The sequence below is a fragment of the Bos indicus x Bos taurus genome, chromosome 23 (genome assembly GCF_003369695.1).
Source record: "Bos indicus x Bos taurus breed Angus x Brahman F1 hybrid chromosome 23, Bos_hybrid_MaternalHap_v2.0, whole genome shotgun sequence".
NCBI lineage: Eukaryota > Metazoa > Chordata > Mammalia > Artiodactyla > Bovidae > Bos > Bos indicus x Bos taurus.
This window is the reverse complement of record NC_040098.1, coordinates 15,429,869-15,443,046: the sequence shown is the minus strand read 5'-3', so window position 1 is coordinate 15,443,046 and position 13,178 is coordinate 15,429,869. Positions and strand designations below refer to the sequence as shown.

Genomic DNA, 13,178 nt, shown 5'->3' with positions numbered 1-13,178 from the left:
AGCAGCCCCCTCCCTACTACCCACAAATAATCAAATAAACTCCCATCAAGCCAATTTGATTGCCTAAATTCTTTTTATTTGAATAATCACAGGTGTTATTAGGAGTCCAAGATTAAACATGCTATGCTCGATGTTGTACCAAAGGCACATAACAAGGAAGGGTAATAACTGCAGGCCTGCGCAGTGAGACAGCGTCCTTCTCAGAGCAGCCTGGGAGCTTTCGTGATACAATGCCCGCAAGCAGCCCCTGATGAGGCCCAGCTGTGGACTTGTGGGGAAGGGCTGCTTCAGGGAGGGCAGGCCCTCGCCTCGGCTTCCCAGGGTGGGGCGAGGAGAGGGGGCTGTGAGGAGCAGGAGTACACTGCTAATAATCCTCATCCTGAAGGAAGAACTGTGGGCAGATGCTAGACACAGCCCTGCCTCAGGGAGCCCCAGTCTGAGGGGAGACACAGCCCTGCCTCAGGGAGCCCCAGTCTGAGGGGAGACACAGCCCCGCCTCAGGGAGCCCCAGTCTGAGGGGAGACACAGCCCCGCCTCAGGGAGCCCCAGTCTGAGGGGAGACACAGCCTAACCTCAGGGAGCCCCAGTCTGAGGGGAGACACAGCCCTGCTTCAGGGAGCCCAGTCTGCTGAGTGAAATCCAACCCCTACTTCTATTGACCTTCAAGGCTGTTATCCTAGTCAGATGTTAGCCTATAATCAAGTTCCCTAGCTGGACTAAACTTCAGTGCTATTCCACCATTGCCTACACTGTAGCCTGGGTGGCTTGAAGAAGAAAAGCCAATTTTAATTTTAGCCAGAGCCAAACATAATGAGGAGAGTAAATCATAGAGTGAACATTCCCCAGCCAAATGGAAATGAGTTTTGGATTATCTGCCGCTTTGAATTATCCACCCCACTGCTCCCTTCATCACCAAGGTCCTAGAGGGGGCTACACACTCAGTTTGCTCCCCTGAGTGTGGGGACTAGGGAGAGGCTAGGGGTACTTGAGGGCGGCGCTGGTGAGTCAGTGAACCTGAGGATGCTCTGTGATTTAGAGCAGAGAAGAATGAAAGGGCTAAAATGACAGACTGGGTCATTGGATGTGAATCTGCTGGAGAAGTCCTTGGGAGAGAGAGCGAGGACTGAAAGCCTGGATTGACTAGAAGTGCAACCCTGTGTATCCACATTCTCCACACTCCACCTCTGAGGTAAGAAGGAAGCAGGCCACCCAGGTTCCGAGAACTGAAGCCTTGCTTGAGGCTTCAGGTGACAGAATCGAAAAGATGCTTAAAATGGGGCCAGGGGTATTGCAGAGACAGACAGTCTTGAAAGTCATGACTGAATAAAAGCACAAAATCTCTGTGTGAAACCAGAGCCCCCACACACTCACACCTGGGGGCCGGAGTGGACGCTGACAGGAGGACACAGAGAGGAAGGCCGAGGCCTAAACTGCTGCTGCGAGCTGCCAGCCCTGTGGGCTGTCTGTGTCCCCTAAGCAGGGCCAGATCGCAGGCAACCATGGAGATTAATGCATTCGTAGTTGACAACACGCCCACAGAACAGTATTTGTCCCTATCAAAGCCGAACGAATAAGCTCGCCTCCCGTCCCTCACACACCCTCATTCACATCCAGGCCCTCATTCGTAAAACCAGGCCCTCCTTCACCCACACAGCCCTCCATTCACCAAGCACACAAGTTCTCTCAGTCATCACCTCCATTCATGCGACGCCCCCTCTCTCATACACAAAGGCACATTCAGCCAGACACGCCTGCTTTTTCACACACACACACCTCTCCACTCACACTCCACACCCCTCTGATCACAGGTCTTCTTCATTCACAGTAAACACTCACCACGCACAAACACTCATCCGCATATTGGCTCACACAGGTCTCAAGACAAAAGAGGACTCGGGTTCTACAACCCCAGTTGTGACTACATTGGGTAGAGACATTTTCCCATTCAACTCTCAATACCAACCATTTGCATGGCAACTAAAAGTCCCTTTCCTTCAGTGAGTGGCCTGTTTGTGTTAGTCTTTGACAAGAATGTACATGGCTTTTTGATCCTTTTTTTTTTTTAATTCCCAATGGTCCAGGCTCAGTGGGTACCTTAAATCCTGAGAGTTATAATTAAGAAGTGTCCCCTGGGCTGGATTCCCCAGAAATGGACTTGAAACAAGGATTTGAGCGTAAGTGGCTTATTCAGCCCGTGATGGCAGGGCACTCGGAAAAAAGGAAGATGGGTAGGAGGTGAGATGAGGAGCCGGGACAGGTTGTATAAGAAGCAGGTTACTGCGAAGGGCCGCCAGGGCTCATTCTCACTGGGGACCTGAAGGAGACTGTGCAGAACGTGTTTGGAGTCATCCCACCCAACCAGTGAGGAAGTTGAGGGGTTTATCCTTCATCCCCGCTGCTGGCCTTGGCTGGGGGGCTGCTCTCCAGGGCATGAATTTGCCCCAGCCTACCTGGCCTGCCCCAGATGGGAGTGAGCACACTTCTGCAGTAAGAGGGCATGAACAGAGTGTCCAAGGTGCCAAGGTGTATGCTGGAGCACTCATCCATCTATTCATTCGGTCATTCATTCATTCCTTCTCCCTTCAAACGTCCCCGGTGCCTGCTCAGTGCTAGGTACTGGCCTTGCTACTGGGGATTCAGAACTAAACAAAATACAGTCCCTGCCAAGAAGAGGTTCCCAGGTGAATGGGGTAGAAGACAGGGAAACACATAATTACACTGCAATACAATGAAAGCTACCGGGGATGCTTTAACACGGAGGCAGAGTGCTGTCACCCAGAACAGAGAGGAAGCAGTTCTGAGCTTAATAACTTACTTACCGTAACAACTGCTTACCTTGCACAATAGAAGTTTACACAGACTCTAAATGGGCTCAATCTGCCCTCGGATGTTTTAGATTCCATTTCCCCTTTTCTTTCCTGTTACCTCTGCTATCTAAGACCACTCTTTCCAGTTTATGAAGCAGTCCCGGGATTCAGGATGTGGTTTCTGTCTCTGTGGCTTTGCCGAGGGACAGCACAGGGAATGTTTTTGCCCATCCTGTGTGGGTGTCTTTCTGCAGCCATGGAACTTGGACCTTCCAAGGCAGAGGGATCCCTTGGGAATTTGGCTTTTTCTGCCTCTCTCTCTCTCTCTGTCTCTCTCTCTCCTTCTCTCTCTTCAAACTAGAAGCTGTAATCAAAATTGAAGCTGCCTGATGTCAAAGACTGGGCTTCCCAGGTGGCGCCAGTGGTAAAGAACCTGCTTGCCATTGCAAGAGACATAAGAGACGCAGGTTCGATCCCTGGGTCGGGAAGATCCTCTGGAGAAGGTCATGGCAACCCACTTCAGTATTCTTGCCTGGAGAATCCCAAGGACAGAAGAGCCTGGTAGGCTATAGTCCATGGGGTCGCAGAGTCAGACATGACTGAAGCAACTTAGCATGAGGTCAAAGACTATGCCTCCCTGATCAGACTGAGATCATTGAAGTCAGGAGCTATCTCCTCTCCAACACTTTCATTGAACTTGCACCCTCCCTTCTTTCTCAAGGTTCTAGAAGGATTCCTATACACGTCAGCATCAGAGAGGGGAATGGGGAATACCAGTTCTCTGATACTAACTCATTTTTCTTACCCTTAGAAGAAGCCCCAAACTGTTACTTCTGGAGGGCCTGGAAGGTGGTGGGCCTGGAGCAAGGGCAGGGCTTGAAGCGTCCAACTGGAACCACACCCCAGGCTAGGGGCAGGGTCCCACCTGGCAACTCCTAGACCAGAGAAGCAGCGTCTTCTGGAAGCCCATGTCTGGAAATCAAGTTTCCTTTTCTAGTCCCCTGGCTCCAGAGTCGGTCCCTTCAGAGCTCGTCTTGAGTGGTGTGATTTATGGGGAGCAGCCAGCTCTCTGCGAGGGCAAAACGCAGGCCGCTGCCTCTCCTAGCAGATTCAAACCCCTCCCACTCTTATTAATTCACACTTTCCCATCAGCCTGGAGCACCCTGGAGGGGCCATTTCTTTTTACCTGAAGCAGAGACAGGCATCTTACTTGATTTACAGGCTCCAGGGGCGGGTGGCTCCTCGGCTGGTTGCTAAGGTATCTTTTAAATGGAAATCAGGGTGGAGAGATATCACATATATCGTGCCAGCCATCTGCTAAATGTTGCCTCTTCTGTCTGGAACAGCTTGAGGTGGTTCTGACGGGGAAGCAAGGCCCAGGGGCTGGGGAAGTGGGGGAGGGAAGTCTGTGGTCTCCACATCAAGTGAAGGAAGGCGAACTTTCATTTTATGCCACCTTGTCTGCCGTGTCCCTTAGCTTTTCCCTTTCTGTCCTCATCTTTCTTTTTTCCCTTTTGTTTTAAATGTAAAATCCCATCTGGAGATTCTGTACAAACCACCAGCCTTGTTCCACAACTCTAAATTCATTGCCAGTATATTTAATTGTGTGCATGCATTGTGTGTGTGTGTGTGTGTACATGAGTGACTCACTACCGATGGGCCTGACAGGTGGGTCTTCCTGAGCCAATGAAGCCTCAGCTTCTGAGAACACCAGCATTCCTTCTAGGCTCCTCCCCAAGCAGGAAACACAAGTGCCCAAATTTAGCTGAACAGCTGGGCCGTCCCAGGTTACTAAGCAATCTCGTAGTAGAGGCAGCCAGTTTCTATGTACACCAGGCACGTGGAAGCCTCTGGAGTGTCTCTTCTCTATCAGGTTCTTCTCTCTCCTCTTCTACTATTAGGATGGCCCGAAGCTAGACTCTCCTGAGTTCAAATTCTGATTCTTCTTGCGGGAGCTGGGAGAGTTTGGGCAGGTCCAAATCTCTTTGAACCTTCCTGGTGGTTAAAATAGGGGTAGCAATACTCAGGTCGTCAGGTATGGTAGGGCAAGTTACTCACTGGACAAATCTGTTCAGCTAAGGAGCCAGTCCAAATGCCCAGTGGGGACTGCTGCTGCTGCTGCTAAGTCACTTCAGTTGTGTCCAACTCTGTGCAACCCCATAGATGGCAGCCCACCAGGCTCCCCCGTCCCTGGGATTCTCCAGGCAAGAACACTGGAGTGGGTTGCCATTTCTTTCTCCAATGCATGAAAGTGAGAAGTGAAAGTGAAGTCGCTCAGTTGTGTCCGATTCTTAGTGACCCCATGGACTGCAGCCCACCAGGCTCCTCCGCCCATGGAATTTTCCAGGCAAGAGTACAGGAGTGGGTCGCCATTGCCTTCTCCGCCAGTGGGGACACCTCTTTCTAATTACACAAGAGCACCGTTGGGCCAGCCTTAGCACTCACCTTGCAGAGTTGTGAAAACCAAGTGCAGAACCTAGGGAAGGAGACAGGAGACACCGTTCCTACCCTGGGTAAACTCCTAGAGATGTGCTGATTTTCTCAGACACTGTAGGTCCAAAGAAGACTGTTTCTCTTCCTCTTCAGTTCATCGCCTCTGTTTCTCTGGCAACTTTCCCCACTCGCCCCTCCCTTCCCCCAGTCCTGGCTCATAGACATTCTGAGCAGACAAGGTCTGGCTCCCTTGCAGATGGATTCTTCCCATGAAGGCTGATTCTGACATTTGATACCAGCATCCATTTCACAGCCTCCTTCAGATCCCCACGCACCTCTCTCAGTTTTGCCCACAAATAATCCTATGGCCCCTCCTGCCTGCTTTCATCAGCTTCTTTGTTCCTGATCCCAGCCTTCTACTCCTAATCTCCACCCCTCCGTGGTCCCCTCCACCACCTACACCATTCCGAGATGCTAAGAGGGACCTGGGTTGCTCCTTCTAGCATTTGCTAAAATCCCTTCTCAAAAGAGAGAGCCCTCTGCCCCCTAGGGTGTGCACTAATTGCCTGTTATTCACCCTGTTCCTCTCACCTCCCTCCCAACTTGGGGTTTAAGCTGCTTTTTGTTGGCTATGAGAGTAATATATTAAGTGACAGTTCTCAGAATACAATTTTAATTAAGATTCAATAGTCACTTCTCTGTCAGTAATCTTCCATGCTGATTACTTAAAATATATTTACCCAGCTCTATTATGTCATTGATTTGAATTCATTAGACGTTTGTTAATCCTCAACAAACTTTTTTTTTAAAACAACTGTGTTTTGTTTAGCATAATTTTCAAGGACGAAACTGTTTGAAACCATGGGCTCCGTGCATCCCAAAGTGTCCAGATCTTTCCTGCTTGCTGATGCCTTGTCACTCTCTCCCAGAGGGCAGCCAATGGAGGCGCGACTGAAAGGCACAAGGATGCCGTGGCACAGAGCGGTCAGTCCATGTGACCCTGATGTTGCCATACTGGTCAGCCTTCCAGGACACAGGGCAGGGTTGGAGAGGGTGGAGAGAGGATCTGGAGGGGCAGTGGAAGATACCCCTACAGGCCACCGACAGCCTCGGCCCTGAACTCGCATGTACCTGACAATGATTATTACTGTTTGCTATGTGTGCTATGACGGGGAGACGTTGGGAAGCGCTGCTGAGCCTCCAAAAATGCAGGGTTGATGGTTGCCAGAGGGGAAGGATGGGAGGAAGGGATAGTTAGGGAGTTGGGGATGGACATGTACACACTGCTATATTGCAAATGGATAACCAACAGGGTCCCCCTGTATAGCACAGGGAATTCTGCTCAATGTTATGTGGTAGCCTGGATGGGAGGGGGGTTTGGGGGAGAAGGGATACATGTATATGTATGACTGAGTCCCTTTGCCATCCACATGAAACTATCACAACACTGTTAATCAGCTAGACTCCCAATACAAAATAAAAAATTTAAAAGAAAAAGAAAATGCAGTGTGACAAGAGCTCATAAGGAGGATGCCTTTCTCAAACCCTGTCCCCTTCCTCCATAAACATACACATGCACATACATACATGCACGCAGGCATGCAGCCACCTCCAGTCTAACTATCGAGGGACCTCCTGGGTGTGACTGTTGCTGTCCCTGTGTCCCCCGTGAGTATAGGGGATACCTCTCACCTCTCCTTGAGCAGATGCAGTGGCCAGAGGCATATTCTATGACCGCAGTGAGCCAACCTGGAGAGCATAGCAGATGACTGGCAGAAGATGCTTCTGAAGCTTCTGTGTGACCAGGCCACCCAACAAAGATGGTTTTCTCAGCTGATTAGCCAAGTGAGTGTTGGCTCTGGCCAATGTTGATACAGAACTCATAACTCAGTGACAATGCCAGAAATTCACTGGGTTCAGTACCATAGTTCATTCACTCATTCCATACTGATTGGGAAACTTACTATTAGGTGGGTGTGGTATTGGTGCTAAGATACAGTGACAGGTGGACATGATAGATACATTCCCTGCCTCATGGAGTTTCCAGTCTAGGAAGGCAGACATGTAAGTGATTAAGGAACTATGTAAGTATGGTGAGTGATACATAAGACAAGTATAGGGTTGTTGTCGTTCAGTCGCTCAGTCATGTCTCTTTGTGACCCTTTGTGACCCCCTGGACTGCAGCATGCCAGGCTTCCCTGTCCTTTACCATCTCCTGGAGCTTGCTCAAACTCAAGTCCATCGAGTTGGTGATGCCATCCAACCATCTCATCCTCTGTTGTCCCCTTCTCCTCCTGCCTTCAATCTTTCCCAGCATCAGGGTCTGTTCTAATGAGTCGGCTCTTCACATCAGGTGGCCAAAGTGTTGGTGCTTCAGCTTCAGCATCAGTCCTTCCAATGAATACTCAGGATTGATCTCCTTTAGGATGGACTGGTGGCTCTCTTTGCAGTCCAAGGGACTCTCAAAAATCTTCTCCAACACCACAGTTCAAAAGCATCAATTCTTGGCACTCAGCCTTCCTTACGGTCCAACTCTCACATTCATACATGAGTACTGGAAAAACCATAGCTTTGACTAGATGGAACTTTGTTGGCAAAGTAATGTCTGGGCTTTTTAATGTGCTGTCTAGGTTTTTTGACTATAGGGTACTAAGGGGCAAATAGCAGAAGGGTCTGTTTTGGTCTAGATTTTGGAGAGGCTTCCTGGAGCAGGTGATGTTTAAGCTGGGCCTAGAGGTGGACTAGGAGTTTGGTTAGCCAGGAGTGGAGGTGGGAGAGAAGCCAGGAAGAGACCAGAGCAAGGAGGAAGTCCCAGAGGAAGAGCAGATTGGCATTTATAAGTGAAAGAGGTGGAATGTAGTTGGAGCAAGAAGAACAAAGGGAGAGAGAGTTGGGAGAAGTAAAGTGAAAAAATGGGCAGAACCAGCTCTTGCAAAGACTTGTTCTTATGCCAAAAAGATAAGAAGAAGGTCAATGTAGATGGAGAAGATTCCTGTTTGTGTTATTAGGACTAAGTTAAGTGTGAATCTAGAGGGTCAGACATATTTGCATGTTGAGGAAGTGGCAGGCAGACACCTCTAGGGTGGATGTGGCTGGGTGGTACCAGGGTTCAGGGCAGGCTGGTACCCTTCATGGAAGAGGTCAGCGAGAGCAGGGACTGGAAAGGTGGGCAGTTGCTCACGGGACTTCAGAGCAGAGTTGCATGGAATTAGGTATGTTGACAAAGACTTTTAATGAGGGTGACCATAATGAAGATGAAAAGGAGAGATATCCTGTGGAACAGAGGTAAGCAAACTTTTTCTATAAATGGCAAGACAATAAATATTTTAGGCTTTGCTGGCCCTGTTCTATCTGTTGCAACTACTTACTCCCACCATTGTAGCATGAAAAAAAAAGCCATAGACAATACGCAGATATGTGCAAGGCTGTGTTCTAATAAAACTTTATTGACAACAACAGGTGGCAGGCTATATTTGGCCCTTGGAATACACTTAGCTAACCCCTGCTCTAATGGTCCTGTCCAGTGTGGAAGCCCATAGCCACATAAGGCTATTGAGCACTTGAAATGTTCTCTAAGTGTTAAATACTCTTAGATTTTGAAGACTTAGTACAAATAAAAAAGATTGCTACACACCTCATTCATAATTGTTTGTATTGATTACACATTGAAATAATATTTTAGATACAGTAGGCTAAATTAAATACCTGATCAAAACTGATTTCACTTGTTTCTTTTCACATTTTTAATAGGGGTGTATAATTTAAATGTAATTTAATATGTATGTAATTTAAAATTACATTTATGGCTCACAGTACATTTCTATTAGACAGTGTTATTCAGGAATAATCCTACAGATGAAATGTAGAGTAAGTTTCTAGCCCTAAAGGATCTCAGGTGGGAGATTTACCTTTAAGGAGATACAATGATGGAATTCAAATCTTCACAGTAAAGTAATATTCAGTTTGAATAGGTTTTTTTATTTACAAAGTATTTTTTTAAGAAAACCATAAATATTTACTGAGATGTAAAAAAAAAGTCTTGCTATATAAAGAGATGTCTCATATTTCATAGAAGATAGACTGACAAATATGTTAATTATTCTAAATTAATTTAGAATGGGTTTTTAAATTTACTATATATCTTGTTTTTTTTGTATCAGCTAGTTGTCTGCATCTGTGCTCCTCAAACAGAGCAATGGAGCTCTGCTTTCTCAAGATATTAATAGTTGTTATGCAAAAAAGGAGTATATTTAACTAAAAAAAGAAGCCACACGGCATTAAACATTAATCCAAATTTCTTTACTGCCACAGAATTTCTCAACCCTTCTGAACTTGCTAGTGTGTAGAGAGCTTTCGCAAGAGAGGGTGTACTTCCCAATTCACTGGCCTTAGGCGTCTTCCTTGTAGAACCCAATTCACACTCCTAGAAGGCAAATTGAGAAGTGCTAGTCTGTGTGATGCAACAAAACCAGTGTGCACGATTTTCCAAAAGTCCAGCTCAGTGGATGTTTTTAGCACCATGTAAATAGAGCCACACTGCGTGCAACATGGAATAGTGAGAAACCTATAATATTCGAAGGTTCAAAGACCTGAACCAAAGCCCCATCCCTTCCTTCCCTGGTTAGTCATCCTTGCAAAAGCACATTCTATGTGCCAGGCGGCGCTTTAGGCCTTTTATTCGGTGGTGAATTAAAAACAAGTCCCAACTGTTTGGAGCTTTGTTGTCATTTAAGAAGACAAACGGTAACAAGACACATAGACGAAATATACAGTAAGGTAGATAGTGATTGATTCCAAGGAGAAAGCAGAGCAAGGAAGAGGGATGTGCACAGAGAGGTAAGGCCTCGGTGAGAAAGTGACTTTTTCATAAGGACCTGAAGGAGGTTCTTAGGCTCCTTAGATGGACAAGTCCTCATCTATATACACTGGTAAGTCCTTCCCTGTGAAGGGTGCTCCCAAAGCCCAGATGAGGTGATGTGTACGAAGATCTGGGCAGGGGACCAGTACGTACTGAGCGCTCAGAAGAAGTCTATGCCTTGGTTTCCCATCCCACCCCCTTCTTCACTCCCCTAAGCTCCCATTCTGTGGATTCTCCATGATAAAGAATTTATCCAAAGCCAGTTCCCCGTTTACCCTGGCGACTCCCAGGGATAGCTCTCTCCTTGTCCACCTTCTTGTTCTTAGGGAATGCTGGTCCAATCTGATTTCACAGTGAGTCTAATCCAGTTAAGAAGGCAAAACCACTTCAAAAGGCTGCTATAATGTACGTTTCAAATCCAAAGATTACTAGACAAACCACTGGTATGGAATTATCCATCCATCCATGCATCCAACAAGTATTGAGCACCTACTGTGTTTCAAGCACTGTGCTAGATGAACTGTTGTTATTTAGTCACCAAGTTGTGCCCGACTCTTTGTGACCCCCAAGGACTGTAGCCCACCAGGCTCCCCTGTCCATGGGATTTCCCTGGGCAAGAATACTGGAGTGGGCTGTCATTTCCTTCTCAAGGGGATCTTCCCAACCCAGGGATTGAACCTGTGTCTTCTGCATTGGCAGGCAGATTCTTTACCACTGAGCCACCTGGGAAGTGATTAGAGCAATGAACAGAACAGACAAAAGGGCCTGCCCTCCTGGAACTGACATTCTAGTTGGGGAGATAGAAAATATTCCATAAACATAATTAATAAGAAAATCAAGTAAGCTGTTCCAAGGCGATAAGAGCTAAGGAGACAGGAAACATTAGAACTGTTATCAGCAGGATTGCTAGAAGAGATCACTCCTGCATGAGCTGATGCCATTCTCCACTGCTCCCTAGGGCAGCCGGTAGGTGTGAGAGTGGGCGCTGCAGGTGAGGGCGTTAGGAAGTCGCCTCCCAATCCTGACCTTGTGTCCCTCCCTTCCAGGCACCACGGCCTGAGTGACCAGACCATGGAGACCCTGCTTGGCGGCCTGCTGGCGTTTGGCATGGCGTTTGCTGTGGTCGACGCCTGTCCCAAGTACTGCGTCTGTCAGAACCTGTCTGAGTCACTGGGGACCCTGTGCCCCTCCAAGGGGCTGCTCTTCGTGCCGCCAGACATTGATCGGCGGACAGTGGAGCTGCGTCTGGGTGGCAATTTCATCATCCACATTGGCCGCCAGGACTTCGCCAACATGACGGGGCTGGTGGACCTGACCCTGTCCAGGAACACCATCAGTCACATCCAGCCCTTCTCCTTCCTGGACCTGGAGAGCCTGCGCTCCCTGCACCTCGACAGCAACCGGCTGCCCAGCCTCGGGGAGGACACGCTGCGCGGCCTGGTCAACCTGCAGCATCTCATCGTGAACAACAACCAGCTGGGCGGCATCGCAGAGGAGGCCTTTGAGGACTTCCTGCTGACCCTGGAGGACTTGGACCTCTCCTACAACAACCTCCACGGGCTGCCCTGGGGCTCTGTGCGGCGCATGATCAACCTGCACCAGCTGAGCCTCGACCACAACCTGCTGGACCACATCGCCGAGGGCACCTTCACCGACCTGCAGAAACTGGCCCGCCTGGACCTCACCTCCAACCGGCTGCAGAAGCTGCCCCCGGACCCCATCTTCGCCCGCTCCCAGGCCTCGGCTCTGACCGCCACGCCCTTCGCCCCACCCCTGTCCTTTAGTTTCGGGGGCAACCCGCTGCACTGTAACTGTGAGCTTCTCTGGCTCCGCAGGCTGGAGCGGGACGACGACCTAGAGACGTGCGGCTCCCCGGGGGGCCTCAAGGGCCGCTACTTCTGGCACGTGCGCGAGGAGGAGTTTGTGTGCGAACCGCCGCTCATCACCCAGCACACGCACAAGCTGCTTGTCCTGGAGGGCCAGGCGGCCACGCTCAAATGCAAGGCCATCGGGGACCCCAGCCCCCTCATCCACTGGGTGGCCCCCGATGACCGCCTGGTGGGGAATTCCTCCAGGACCGCCGTGTATGACAATGGCACCCTGGACATCCTCATCACCACGTCTCAGGACAGCGGCGCCTTCACCTGCATCGCTGCCAACGCCGCCGGGGAGGCCACAGCCACGGTGGAGGTCTCCATCGTCCAGCTGCCGCACCTCAGCAACAGCACCAGCCGGGCGGCACCCCCCAAGTCCCGGCTCTCGGACATCACCGGCTCCAGCAAGACCAGCCGCGGAGGTGGAGGAAGTGGGGGCGGGGAGCCTCCCAAAAGCCCCCCGGAACGGGCTGTGCTGGTGTCTGACGTGACCACCACCTCGGCCCTGGTCAAGTGGTCAGTCAGCAAGTCTGCCCCGCGGGTGAAAATGTACCAGCTGCAGTACAATTGCTCCGACGATGAGGTACTGATTTACAGGTGAGCCGAGGCTGCTGCAATGCAGGGAGGTGTCCAGATGGGCCTGGAGGAAGTTATGGGGTGGGTTTAGAGCTGTTCCTACCGATGCCGCCCCCCACTCCCACCCCCCAGAGGTGTTTGTGCGATTCCAGGGACAAACTGTGCCATTTGTGCAGGTGAGGGGAAATAGAATGAACATTATGTACAAGTTTCAGGAGAGGGTGCCCTACATGTGCAGCCTAAAGAGATGTGTGTGTGGGAGGATGGTGCCTCCCAGAGGTCTGGCAGTGGTAGGTGGTCTCAATGACTATGAGCTCCGAGTTTTCTTCTTTTTTTTTAAATTAATTAATTTATTTTAATTGGAGGATAATTATTTTACAATATTGTGATGGTTTTTGTCATACATCAACCAACATGAATCAGCCACATTTGAGCCTTAGATGGAGGACACACAATAACAATAAGGAGATCTCTTGGCCAGAGGATCTGACTCCTCCAACGAAGGATGAATCTGGCCTTCACCTAGATTCATAGGTAGTCATGGCTAAGGTCAGGAAGTGTAGAATTCAGATCATCACTCTGCCATTTGCTAATCATTTAATTGTCTTGCCCTGCCTCAGTTTTCCTCAT

General features: G+C 49.4%; 1 protein-coding gene across 1 annotated transcript in view; it reads left to right on the top strand.

Moving 5' to 3' along the window:
* The window catches only part of LRFN2 (leucine rich repeat and fibronectin type III domain containing 2), a 160,387-nt gene extending 147,778 nt beyond the window's left edge, over positions 1-12,609 (top strand). The window contains exon 2 of the mRNA XM_027524947.1: positions 11,145-12,609. Within this exon, the coding sequence (XP_027380748.1) occupies positions 11,170-12,573 (1,404 nt within the window). The 5' untranslated portion in view covers positions 11,145-11,169 and the 3' untranslated portion in view covers positions 12,574-12,609. The remainder of the gene's footprint in view (positions 1-11,144) is intronic.
* Positions 12,610-13,178: the final 569 nt, after the last annotated feature.